At 36.7% G+C, this 13,820-nt stretch overlaps 1 protein-coding gene across 5 annotated transcripts in view; it reads left to right on the top strand.

Annotated features, from left to right (window-relative positions):
* ZFY (zinc finger protein Y-linked) overlaps positions 1–13,820 on the top strand; it is a 47,460-nt gene that overhangs the window by 15,239 nt on the left and 18,401 nt on the right. For 4 of the 5 annotated variants that reach the window (XM_031661108.1, XM_031661112.1, XM_031661109.1 and 1 more), the window contains exons 2-3: positions 2,897–2,985; positions 10,193–10,765. In XM_031661108.1, the coding sequence (XP_031516968.1) occupies positions 2,925–2,985; positions 10,193–10,765 (634 nt within the window). In that variant the 5' untranslated portion in view covers positions 2,897–2,924. The remainder of the gene's footprint in view (positions 1–2,896; positions 2,986–10,192; positions 10,766–13,820) is intronic. The other variant, XM_031661111.1, reaches the window with a different exon arrangement.

Consider the following 13,820-nt stretch of genomic DNA (forward strand, 5'->3'; position numbering starts at 1 on the left):
TTGTAAAGATATAAAAGATTTAAAATATATAGATTTCACCATATTGTCCAGGCTGGTTTTAAATTCCTGGGTTCAAGCATCCACCTGCCTCAGCCTCCCAGAATGCTCGGATTACTGGGGTGAGCCATGGCACCCAAGCTGGCCAAAAAATTTAAGTCTGTGGTGCTTATTAGTTTTTGGGAAATAGTCACTGTCTCACATTACTTGTGAAAGCTAATAAATTTTTAAGAGCCTTTGTCAAGATTATTTTAGCAATATTGCTAGCTGTGATGGCTCACACTTACAATCCCAGCACTTTGGAGGCAGAGGCAGGCAGTTACCTTGAGTCCAGGAGTGGAAGACCAGCCTGGTCAATCTACTGAGACCCCCATGTCTACAAAAAAAAAAAAAAAGAAAAAAAAATTAGCCAGGCATGTTGGTAAGTGCCTGTAGTCTCAGCTTCTCTGGAGACTGAGATGGGAGGATCGGTTTCGCATGGGAGGTCGAGGCAGCAGTGAGTCATGATCACATCACTGCACTCCATCCTGGGCGACAGAGCAAGACCCTGTCTCAAAACAAAAACAAAAACAAAACAAAAAACCCCATATGTTTGTGTGCGTGTGCATATATATATATATGCACACACACACATATGCTTATACATACACACATGCATACGCATATGTTTCTAGAATGCTTTTCTACTTTACACTGGTTTATTTCTCCTTTTTTGGTTTACTAGCTGTTAGTTGTTTTCTCATCTTCATACCACTGTAGCTAGGTACTGAAGGCATGCACCACCACATCTGGCTAATTTTGGAGTTTTTTATAGAGATAGTGCCTTGCTCTGTCACCCAGGCTGGAGTGCAGTGGTGTGATTATAGCTCACTGTAGCCATGACCTCTCAGGCTCAAATGATCTTCCCCTGCCTCAGCCTCCCAAGTAGCTGGGACCACAGGTGAACCACCACATCCAGCTAATTTTTAAATTTTTTTGTAGAGAAGGAATCCAACTATTTGCCCAGACTTGTCTAGAACTCCTGGGCTCCAGTAATCCCCCTCCCGTGGTCTCTCAAAATACTGGGATTACAAGATTAAGCTACCACACCTGGCCAAAATTATTTTTTAGAGTGGATCCTCTGGATCATTCTGTTTATTTGTTTTCCAGTTCAGCTGATCTCTAAGCTTGGTTCTTACTGCAAAGGCATTAGAAATTACTGTTAAATCATGGGAGCTTATCTTTCACCTTTACTTATCAAAATTGTGGTAATATTATTACCATTAAGAGCATGGTTTTGTTCTGGTTGTAGGAAGAAACTGGCAGTTCTAACCCAAGAAAGCTTACTAATGTAAAGGTGTGGTCATCTTTACAGTGAAGTGCAAAAAAAGCCTCTTGTCTCTGTCAGTTTTCGCCATGATAAAATAGGACAATAATCAGTCAAATGTGTTGCTGAAGAATGATTGCTCACTATAGTAAAGATTGGATTGGTGGGCAGCCATTATCATGGGCTCAAGTATATAGTAGGAATAAGTATATGACATAAAATTATAGCTAACCCCCTTTCATTTAAGATTTTGAGTTAGTAGCTGTTGTGCTGAGTAAAGTCCTAGAATGTAGCAGTTAGTGGTTGGTTTCTCACTTGTTTGAGCTCTTTTCTTTATTGCCTGTTTCAGAATGATTAAACCAGAATTTAGCTATTTGTGGCACAGATATCTGTTTACATACATGAGACGCTAGTACCACATCCCTAAGGGGTCACTGATATTGACATTTCCCTGCATTTATAAATATTTGTAAATATTAGCAGTTATTGACTCTGCTAATGACAGTTGAACAGGTATAGCTCCACTTTTTCAAGACCTCATCTCCTAGAAAATTCTAGGATGTTGAGTGCCAGGGTAAACACATAAAGATTGTTTAAAGAATGATATGCTGTCCAACTAGGTTGCAAAGTTGAATAATAACAGTAAATGTCATGTGGTAGCTTGGGTTAATAATGTGGAGCTCACTGAATATTGGAGAACTGCTTGTTCATAAGGGAGTGATCAAAGCAGTGCTTCAAGAAGATTCATCTGGTGTGTAAGAAATGTTCTGTATCTTAATATAAATAATGCAAATGCCGGTTAACACTTAAGTAATTAATATAAATAATGCAAATTCCAGTTAACACTTACGAAAGTTTGTCATGCTAAATACTTAAGCATTGTGAATTTTATGTAAGATGATAATTGAACTTTTAAAAAAATACAAAAAAGCCAAGCATGGTGGCCTGTATAGTCCCACCCGGTCAGGCTGAGCGGGGAAGAATTACTTGAGCCCTGGAATACTAGGCTAGTGTGAGGAACAAGACTGCATATCTTTTTCTTTTTCTTTTTCTTTTTTTTTTTTTTTTGGAGTCAGAGTCTCACTCTGTCGCCCAGGCTGGAGTGCAGTGGCATGATCTCGGCTCACTGCAAACTCTGCCTCCCGGGTTCACGCCATTCTCCCACCTCAGCCTTCTGAGTAGCTGGGACTACAGGCGCCCACCACCACACCCAGCTAATTTTTTTGTGTGTTTTTAGTAGAGATGGGGTTTCACCGTGTTAGCCAGGCTGGTCTTGATCTCCTGACCTTGTGATCCTCCCGCCTTGGCCTCCCAGAGTGCTGGGATTACAGACATGAGGCACCGTGCCTGGCCAAGACCCAGTATCTTTAAAAAACAAAAAAACAGAAACACTGTCAATCTGTTTGATTTAATCTACCTGCCCTTTCCTGTCTTGTTGCAGCCCATGTATCACTGGAAATCAGTTTGTTCCCTTTAATTTTACATTGATAGGTTATTGAAAAATAATTTTAGCATTTCAGAAATGTGAATATCATGACATTTTAATATGTGATATAAAAATTAATGTTTGGTATACTTTATTCCCTGGTTTAGGAGCTGTGACTAATGAGAATTAAAGGCCATGGATGAAGATGAATTTGAATTGCAGCCACAAGAGCCAAACTCATTTTTTGATGGAATAGGTATTACTATTTCTTGGGTTGTTTCACTTCCCATCTGCTGGATTTGGAATTACTTATCAAAATTGCAGAATCTGATGTTAATTCATATTTAAGTACTTAGGTCCATACTTAGGTCCCGTCAGAATCTTATAGCCAACTCATAATCTTGTTAATTAAGCCATCAATACCGAAATCTTACTGTTACCCTTCAGTTGTTCCAGTTTTTCCAGTTATGCAATTAAATCCTGCTAGTTCTCCCTTTGAAATGTTTTCTATTTGTGTTAGTTTTCTATTTTTCCATTGGTACATTTCAAAAAATTTACTAATCTAAAACAGGACAAATTTATCTCAGGAGTTCTATAGGTCAGAAATGTGGCTCAACTGAGTTCTGTGTATAGAATTTTACAAGGTTAAAATTAAGATGTTGGCCAGGTGTGGTGGCTCACATCTGTAATTTCATTGCTTTGGAAGGCGGAATTGTGAGGATTGCTTGAGATCAGGAATTGAAGAACATCCTGGGTGCTGGGCAACACAATGGAAACCCTGTCTCTGCAAAAAAAAATTTTTTTTTTAAATTAGCTGAGCATGATGGTGCATAGCTCTAGTTCTAGGTGCTCTGGAGGCTGAGGTAGGAGGATTGCTAAACCAGAAATTAAGGCTGTGGTGAGCTATAATGGCACAGCTGTACCCCAGCCTGGGTAACAGAGCAAGAAAAAAAAAATCAAGCTATCTGCAGGGCTGGAGCCTCTTGACTTCGAAGAATATCCATACTTTTAGGTAAATTTAGTTTCTTTTTGTTGTACCATGGAGATACTGTTTGTTATTCCCTACAGTTCATCATCCAGGAACATTTTTTGCTTCCAGAACCTGCCCACGTTTCTTCTCATGCTTTGCATGGTGATTTCCTCAAGCAGCAGTGAGTGGAGTCCATCTCATGCTTTTAATCTTTCTGATCTTCCCTTCTATCACATACATCTTCTTGAATCTAGCCAGAAAACTATTAATTTTTAGAGCTCACATGACTAGATTTGATGCACCAGGGTAATCCGGGATAATTGCCCAATTTTAAATTCATAATCTTAATTACACCTGAAAAATTTCTTTTGCCATGTCATGTAACATATTTACAAGATTTACAGGGATTAGGGTATGGACATCTTTGTGGGACCGTTCTTCCTGCCACCATCTGCACCCTGGTTCTCATGTGTCTCTGACAAATGTAAAATAACATCCACCCTCTCTCAAGTTTCCCAGTTAAAAAAAAAATAAAAATCTTATATGAAATTAATCAGCTCAGAAGTGCTAAGTATCATTTAAATCAGATGCTAATAATTCTCTGGGTATCAGTCATTAAGTGCAAGTCCTGGGACACAATTCCTCTTTATCTACTTCCCAATGTACAGTGGTAGGACAGTTTGGGATATTCTGGTTCAAACAGGGTGACATGAAAGGTAAGAAAGAAATTTTGTGTGAAGAAATTCTGAAATGCAACCAGACAAACTCCCATTAACTTTCAAGACCTGGGAATAATCCTTTTTGGCCTGTGGCTCCACCCTTTGGGTCTTCTTTGCTATTTTCTTCAAAGACAGTAGGTATTTGCAGCTGAATAGTTTTATTTCCTGCTTCCTGCCTCTGGAATTCTGGTAGTCCAACAGTTCATTGTGTTAATTCTGTGTCCCTTTCAATTTAAGCTAGCAGTGCTTCTTTTGAAAAAACAATTTGTGTGTGTCTTGGGGATTTATTGTAGTAGACAAGAGGCTCATATAATTTTTTCTGAGATTATCTTATGTCTATTTTTGACTTCTGCTAAAATGGTTGAAGTCCAATATCGTTAGATTTCTTAGAAGTGCTGAGTATTTGTAGGTCACACTTTTACTTGCTTGAAAAAGACTTAATTCTCTGGCCTTTTGATCTTTCCCTTTCCCTTTCCCTTTCCTTTCCCTCCACTTCCTTTCCTTTTTCTTTTTACCTTGCCTTACCTTACCTTACCTCACTCCTTGCCTTTTCTTTTCCTTCCCTCTTTCTTTTTCTTTTACCTTGGCCTTTCCCTCTCTTTCCTTTTTCCTTAAATTTTACTTTCCTTGTGTAATGATCAGGTGCCTGAAGGAACCTTTTGTTCTTTCTGTTTCATGGAATAATTGAGAATCCCATACTGTTTTTTTCTCTGTCTTAAATCAGCAGTCCTCACTCTTTTGGGCACCAGGGACTGGTTTTGTGGAAGACAGTTTTTCCAGGGACCTGGGAATAGGGAGGTTTGGGGATAGTTACTAGATGAATCAAGCACATTACATTTATTCTGCACTTCATCTGTATTATTATTACATGTAATATATAATGAAACAATTATACTGTTCACCATAATTTAGAATCAGTGGGAGCCCTGAGCTTGTTTTCCTGCAACCATACCATCCCATCTGAGGGTGATGGGAGACAGTTACAGATCATCAGGCATTAGATTCTTACAAGGAACATGCAACCTAGATCCCTCACATGTGCAGTTTACAGTACGGTTCGCATTCCTATGAGAATGTAATGTTGCTACTGACCTGACAGGAGGCGAGAGTTCAGGCAGTGATGCCTGTGATGGGAAATGGCTGTAAATAAAGATGAGGCTTTGCTCTGACAAGGAATCTCTTTAATTTAACTTCCCCTTTCACCCCCCAGATGGACAGAAAACTTCTCATTTGTCGTGTTTTACTATCTCTTTGCTTGATCTTCCAACTATTCATTTTTCACACTGAATTTTACTCCGAGCAGTAAGAAGAAATGAGACCACATCTCCAACACTTTCCTAAAATCTTCTGAACTGAAGAGTTCATTTTTACAAGTTGTGCTTTCCATATAACCCAGGGAGACAATTTTGCTAAGTGGTCTATCAAGTTGTGCTTTCCACATAACCCAGGGAGACAATTGTGCTAAGTAGTCTGTCTTTTTATGTAACAGAGCTTTTCCTTCCTTCTGTTGGAAACTCACTTTTAAGCCCTTACAAGCAGTGTTACAAAACTCTAGATTTCTACTAGCAGTCATACATGACTTAGGTATTCTCTGAGTCCATGTAGGATTTCTCTGCCTTGATCTTTTCTCCCTCTGGATTCTCACTGGCAGAGTTTGTTACTTTTTTTTGTTGTTGGTTTTGAGATAGGGTCTCACTGTGTCACCAGGGCTGAAGGGCAGTGACATGATGATGGCTCCTCACTGCAGCCTCAACCTCCTGGGCTCAAGTGATCCACCCACCTCAGCCTCTTGAGTAGCTGGAACTACAGGCAGGCACCACAATGCCTGGGGATTTTTTTTTTTTTTTTGAGACAGAGTCTTGCTGTGTCCCGCAGGCTGGAGTGCAGTGGCGCGATCTTGTCTAACTGCAAGCTCTGCCTCCCGGGTTCACGCCATTCTCCTGCCTCAGCCTCCCGAGTAGCTGGGATTACAGGCGCCCGCCACCACACCTGGCTAATTTTTTTGTGTGTTTTTAGTAGAGATGGGGTTTCACCGTGTTAGCCAGGCTGGTCTCGGTCTCCTGACCTTGTGATCTACCTCCCTCGGCCTCCCAAAGTGCTGGGATTACAGGCTTGAGCCACCGCTCCTGGCCGGGAATTTTTTTAGTAGAAATGAGGTTTTGCTGTGCTGCTTAGGCCGATGTTGAATTCCTGAGCTCAGGCCATCCTCCCACCTCAGCCTCCCAAAGTGTTGTGATTACAGACATGAGCCACTGTGCCCAGCCTATTATTTTTAACATTCATATTTTTAGTATTGGTTTTTTTAAGGAAATTTAGTTTTTTTTTCTACTCAACAGAATCCTAAGCTTTTCATTCTTTAAATTTTTTTTTTTTTCATTTCCCTAAGAGCTGGAATTTCTCTTCATTCTTGTAAGAAATTTTACAATCTGCACCTATCCAACAGCAAAGCCATTTTACATTTTTAGGTATCACCTATCCATAACTGCAAAGTCACTTTATGTTTTTAGGTGTTTGTATAAGCAGTTCTCCACTTCTTGGCACCAAAATCTGAAATTATTTTTGTTAATGCAAAGAAAATTAACACAAACTCAAGCAGTTCAAAACAAATTTTATTGTCTCAGTTTCCGTAGGTCAGAATTCTGTCATGGCGTGGCTAGTTTCATAAGGTGTTGCCAGAGTTTTATTCCTTTCTGGTGAATCCAGTTTCATTGTTCTTTAGATGCATCCAATTTCAGTTTATTCAGGTCATTGGTTGAAGGCAGTTCATGCAGCTATAGGACTGGAGTCTCCATTGCTGTACTGGTTGTGAGCTAAGAGGCTAATCGATCCCTCTCATATGTAAAATCTCTCCAATTTATCATTCTGCTTCAGCTCCCCAACTCCGGACATAAAAAGCTCTCTGCTTTATCTAAGCAGATTGGTCTCAACAAATTATTTTTAAAGTTCATGACCTTAATTTTACCTGCACTGCCCATGTGGTATAAGTCATAACATAATATATTGTAAGTTCCAGTGATCAGAGAATAAACATCTTGGGGATTTGGTTGGTGGGGGATACAGTGGGATGTAGATTGTCTGGGATGCTGAGAGAAGTCTTCTTATGACACTGCTTTTTCTTCATGCTAGTTCCTACCATATAGGCCCTATTACCTCATTCTTCATTGATAGTATTAAGACTGTTTTCTCACTCTTGGTTTCTTTCTTTCATCTACCACAGTAGTAGAATATTCAACCCTAAAAAACATGGATTATTCCTTTCCATTGCCCAGGAAATAAACTATAAATCCCAGGTCCTCTGGAATTGATCCTGTCCTAACTTTTGTAACCTTTTCACATATTCACAAAAGGAGCCTCTATATCAGGCAGATGCATCCTTACCTCATTTCCAGAACTGCAAAAAAAATTACACTTAAACAAGAGGGGGAAAAAAGTATTCTCAATTTCAGATTGCTCAGGGTTCTAAATACATAATACTATAATTAGACTAGATTTTATTTTTCTGTTTCATACTCTTGTAAATTAAAATTTTAATGGTTTTATTAACTGAATTTTAAATGAATATTGCCATATATTAGCAATAGTAATTAACTTTACCGAGAAACATAAGGAGTTTTAAATATACCTTCTAAATTTTGTGTGTGTGCATGTATTTGTTAAGCAATTTAGGATATTCTTTTGACTCACTGTTAGGTACTTTCAGGTTGTTAATGGTAAATGCAAACCTATAATTCTTTCCTTCTCTGGAACATAGTGAAGTATAATTATTTTGGGAGGTCACAGCAAGAGGATTGCTTGTGGCCAGGTTTTTAACACCAGTCTGCACCACCCTTTCAAATTTTTTGTTTGAAGGAGAGAGACTAAGTTCTTTGGGAAAAAACTCAGTACTTTTTTTAGTGTACTCTTGCCACAATCATGCCTAAGTCATGGGCTAAATGGTAGATTGAAGGGCTGTTGCATTTTCGCCTTGATAACACTTGAAATGGTATTTTCTTTAAATTTGAGGAAGTTATGTAATCTACCCAAGCTTCCATTTTCATATGCATAACAATAATGAAACATCTGATTACATTTTTTCAGGACACTTACCATGCATTCCCATTTATCATGATAGTCCTGTGAGGTGTGCATGACAGTTACTACTGACCTCATTTTACTCTTGAGGAAACTGAACTCAGAGGCTAGATGACTTGGTCCAAGGTTACAAAACTAATAAGTATCTAAACTTTGCCCTCTGATTTAGACCATTATCACCAGTGCTGTTGCCACTAAGTGCTGTCAAATTTATGTCTGTGCAATGGGGATTACACTGTTCTATTGCTATTATGAACATAGAAGACAAATGAGTAGAAATCATTTTGTAGAAGATGTATAGAAATAAAAGCAAACATTCTTTCAACATGTAATTTAAGTGGGTATTAACTACTTGAAAGACTCCTGCAACATCTGTTGTTGCTTTGCCCTCGTTGATCACTTTTGGTGAAGAAGCTGTGTGTTTGAGGACTTTGCCACAGGTACACAATCATTGAGTTGTGTACCTGCTTGGACTCAGCTTCCTCTGAGTTACAATCAGAAATACTAATCAGATAAATAGCTTTTTTTTCTTTTTCTTTTTTTTTAAGGATAATCCAGTGAGGTAGTGGGAGTGGAGAAGGAAAAAAAGAAATCTTAACTGCTTGTGATATGTGAATAGCTTTTCATATGTCATCCATGTTTGCTTTTCTCTATGCACTAGTAGCCATAATGCCTGATTTGTTTCATATTAGGTTATATTTGTGTTAAAGATACATGAATTCTCTTCATATTTGTGGTGTTCATTTAGAATAATATTTACCGAGCATCATGTGCTGTGCAAGTTGTGTGATCTTGGTTCAGTCATTTGATCTCAGTGGGCTTTAACTGGCTCTCCCTTCTACCTTCATTGCTTAACTGCGCCCAGCACTAGAAAAATGCTTTTATATATATATTCCCAAGGAACTACCTTGGGATTTGGGGTTAGTGGGAACAGGAGGAGGAGAGATGGAGGTGGAATATCCTGGCAAAATTAGGGCAGGCCCTACGCTAACCACCCCCACCCTTCACCACCTAGCCCAGCTGCACTTTTATTCATTTTATCTATCCATAGAAACCTCTCAACCTAATGTCTTTCCTCTCTTTAGTCCTCTTAATTTCTACCCTGATTCTTTTGTCTTAGATTCAAAGAATGACTTTCTAATTAGCAAAGTTATAGTGGATATTGATGGGATATTGCACCAGGACAAAGTGGGAAGATTATAAAGGCCGAAAGAGAAAAAAGGAAGGGTAAAAAAGAAATATGTAGGTATAATGAATAAAAGAAAAATAATGTGTTGAGAAAGGAGACGGTGAAAAAAGGAAGAGAAATGAATGAAACATGTAGCGAATAAATGGTATATTTGTTTTCTGAATTTGTTGCCTAACTTATATAAAAATCTCTTAAGATTTTATTTCAGTGGGGTGGGAAATTTTTTATGTTGATGTTTTAAAAGTATTTCATGAATGGTTTTCTTCTGTAATTGCCCCAAAGGTTTTTTGTTTTTCTTTTATTTCTTGTTAGTTGATTAGGGTTGAGTAAAGTACGTTTTCATGTTAAAAATTTCTGTTTGTTAAATGAATCAAAAATAGATTCATTCTCTATTGTCTCAATGTTTGAGGAACACCAAGGACATAGTCTGTTTTCCCAGTAGAAATTAAATAAAAACTGTATTTAGTCATGTATACTTACCTGAGATTTGTCATTTTAATTTTTATTTTTTAAGGAGCTGATGCTACACACATGGATGGTGATCAGATTGTTGTGGAAGTACAAGAAGCAGTTTTTGTTTCTAATATTGTGGATTCAGACATAACTGTGCATAACTTTGTTCCTGATGACCCAGACTCAGTTGTAATCCAAGATGTTATTGAAGATGTTGTCATAGAGGAGGATGTTCAGTGCTCAGATATCTTAGAAGAGGCAGATGTATCTGAAAATGTCATCATTCCTGAGCAAGTGCTGGACTCAGATGTAACTGAAGAAGTTTCTTTACCACACTGCACAGTCCCAGATGATGTTTTAGCTTCTGACATTACTTCAGCCTCAATATCTATGCCAGAACATGTTTTAACGAGTGAATCCATGCATGTGTGTGACATTGGACATGTTGAACATGTGGTCCATGATAGTGTAGTGGAAGCAGAAATCATTACTGATCCTCTGACCAGTGACGTAGTTTCAGAAGAAGTGTTGGTAGCAGACTGTGCCCCTGAAGCAATCATAGATGCCAGCGGGATCTCAGTGGACCAGCAAGATAATGACAAAGCCAACTGTGAGGACTACCTAATGATTTCGTGTAAGTCATGTGGTACAGTGATTTTAATTAATGTTTTTGAAACATATTTTATAACATAAATAATGGTGAAATTTTATTGACTTTAACTTCTGTAAAATTAAAGTACAAATCATAAACCTACATGCATTGTTGCTTAGTTCGCATCCTAGAAGATAAATCATAATTAAGTGACATGGTACAGAATAGAGTTATTTCTATATTAGCGTAGAATAGAAAGATGAGAAAAATAAGGAATGAAAATAACAGAATTGAGCCTTATGAAATCATACAAAGTATGATTGGTCTGTTACCTTCAGATTTATCCCTGAGATTTGTAGTCAGTTTTTTAAAGTCTTTTTATTATGTAGTCGTTTCACTTTCTCCCTTTTTTCTACCGTAGTGTCCCTTTTCTCTTTAAAGTCATGATTTTGTTGTTGGTGTTTAATTCATTGGTGGCTTTGGAGTTAAATCTGGTGAATGCCCTGAAATACAGTGGTTGCACCAAGGCCATCAACAACTAATTTATTTAGGTTTCAAATTGATTTCAAATTTTACATCATACTAGTTTTATGTTCTGCTCACTGATCCTCATGGGATGCTGGCTTTCTTGATTGTGTTTATAACTTTGTCAACCAGAACATGATTGGACATACTTTTGCTTATGCAGCAGCTGCTATAGTCGTTCTGTTGCTAGAATCTCTGACTATTTTTCTCTAATATTTTTAACTTCAATATCTAGGTATATTTTCTACATTAATATGGTTACGACTTATAGAATCATTGTGTCATTTATCTGCTGATTTAAATAGTTATCCTAATTGACCAGTTCATTACTATGGTCTTTGAAATGAAGTTTTATAGTGTAGATTTAGTTTAGAGCATTCCCCTTAATATTAAATACCACCTACACTCCTTGTCCTGTGTCTTTGAGCATGGCACAGCAAAAGATTTGTGCAGGCATTTGCATGGGCACAGGGAGAGTAGGCATTTACCTCTTATATGATCAAGTATACCATTATGGCCTAGTTTTCTAATAATGATAATTTTCTACCTCCCTCTGAACCTGCTTAATGATTTTAAAGAGCCTCATTCAACTGATTTAATAAACATTTATTCTGTGTGTAAAAACTTATTCTATGAAGTGTTTAAATATTTAAGATTAATAATTTACAGTTTTGACCTTCATAACCTTTATAACCTGGTGTGCCAGGAAAAGGGGGAGTAAGGGGTGTTTAGCTCTTTGAAAATGTCATAATAAATATTTTTATATGCCAAATTTATCTAGCTATTTCAATTTTTTTTTTTTGTGCTAGCTCTTGCTTCCTCCAGAAAAAATATCTCCTGATGCTGCATTTTAAATTAAAACTCTATAGGGCTTAGGATTGACAGGTTTTTCATAAAGTGTATAGAGGAAGTGTGGTCTGATTTTATATTAATATAGAGAATACTGAGATGCTGTCATTGACAGTAAGCTTTAATGCTTTCCATAATATGAGAGATGGTAATATCTTTTAAATTCTTTAATATAGTTATTTAATACATAGATTGAAGGTTGTAAAACAGTCTTTAAGTACACTTTACATTTAAAAATATGTTATTAGATTTAAGAGCTTATTAATTTTTATGTCTTTAGTGGCAGGTTTTTTCTCCTCTGAAAATCTCATTTAAAATGATCAGAGTCCTCTATGTTAGCACAGTAGTATATCTGCACAAAAGTGCTCACTGTTACTCCCTAAATGCTATGGAGATCAACATAACCTCTTTATATAGTCTTTACAGTATAGATGTTACCATTGACTTTTAAGTTGATTACATCATCCTCAAATACAGGTCCCCCTCAAACCTGTGCATATTTGGTATAAAATATTTGTGGAGTGAACACTTACGTGAACTTTATAGCTGAACATTTGTGCATATCATGTCTCATCCAAAGGGCATCTAGTTTAGTTGTTTTGGCAATCCACGTAGTGTTTCTAATAAATTATGACTTTGGTCATAGTGAACATTCAGTAAAAATGTTCAGTGAATAAATGAATAAATGAAACCCAATCCTCATATCTAATCTGAAAGCCTATGGATCAATACAGTTTGATGATTTGTTTAATGATTCTAGTGGCTACTAGAGCAGAGTAGGGCTGGTAAAATACTTGTTTATTGTACTTATTTTATATTTTTTGTATATTTATACACATTGCATATATTAATTTTGCTTATCCTTCTGTAACTCATTATTAGATATATATATCTAAAAATACATATATTTTAGATATATATTACATATATAATTAGTAAGTGTATATACATATATTTTAAGCTATCTATTAATTTTGTTTTGTTTTGTAAAACCATTTGGCAAAATGATACCAAATGCAAGAATTTTAAAAGTGTGTATCTACAAGGGATGATTTCTGAAAAGTGAATAAAGATATTTTAGGGAGATAGGTTGTTTTAAATTTTGATACCTTGCCGAAACAGGTGTTTTTTCATAAGACTAAAACTAATGATTTTCATGTAGAAACTCTAAAATACATTTAGAAAATCTTAAAGCATATGTGCAGTGTTTCAAAAGGAGATAAGCTAATCAAAGGAGATAGAAATCAAACTGTTGGAATTTAGGAAAGAAGCTGAACGGAGAAATAACGTTATCCATAAAAGAGACTATAAAAGCAGTAATAAAATAAATGTGGATTAGTGTTAATATGACTGGAGACCTTCTGATTGGGCTTTAGAAAATTGCCAAAATGAAATGGTGAAAAAACAGACATAAAAATGATTATGGACAAGATTAGCAGACATGAGAAACAGAAGGCAAAACTTACATACAGAAAAGAAGAAAACAATTAATATGACAGAAAGTTATGGAAGAAAGCTTTCCTGAAATTAGGAATGATTTGAGTACAGCAATGAAAATGGCAGAGTAAAGAACACTGAAAAACTTCTCTTTTATGAAAATAATGAGAACAATGGTTTAAAAAAATTATCAGAGTAACATTTTTCAGCTCTCTGAAAACTAAATGATTGTAGCAATAGAGTGAGTACAGGATATTGGCAAGACTGTGCCCTTTTAATTTGCTGT

The sequence above is a fragment of the Papio anubis genome, chromosome Y, assembly GCF_008728515.1.
Source record: "Papio anubis isolate 15944 chromosome Y, Panubis1.0, whole genome shotgun sequence".
In the NCBI taxonomy this organism is placed as follows: Eukaryota; Metazoa; Chordata; class Mammalia; order Primates; family Cercopithecidae; genus Papio; species Papio anubis.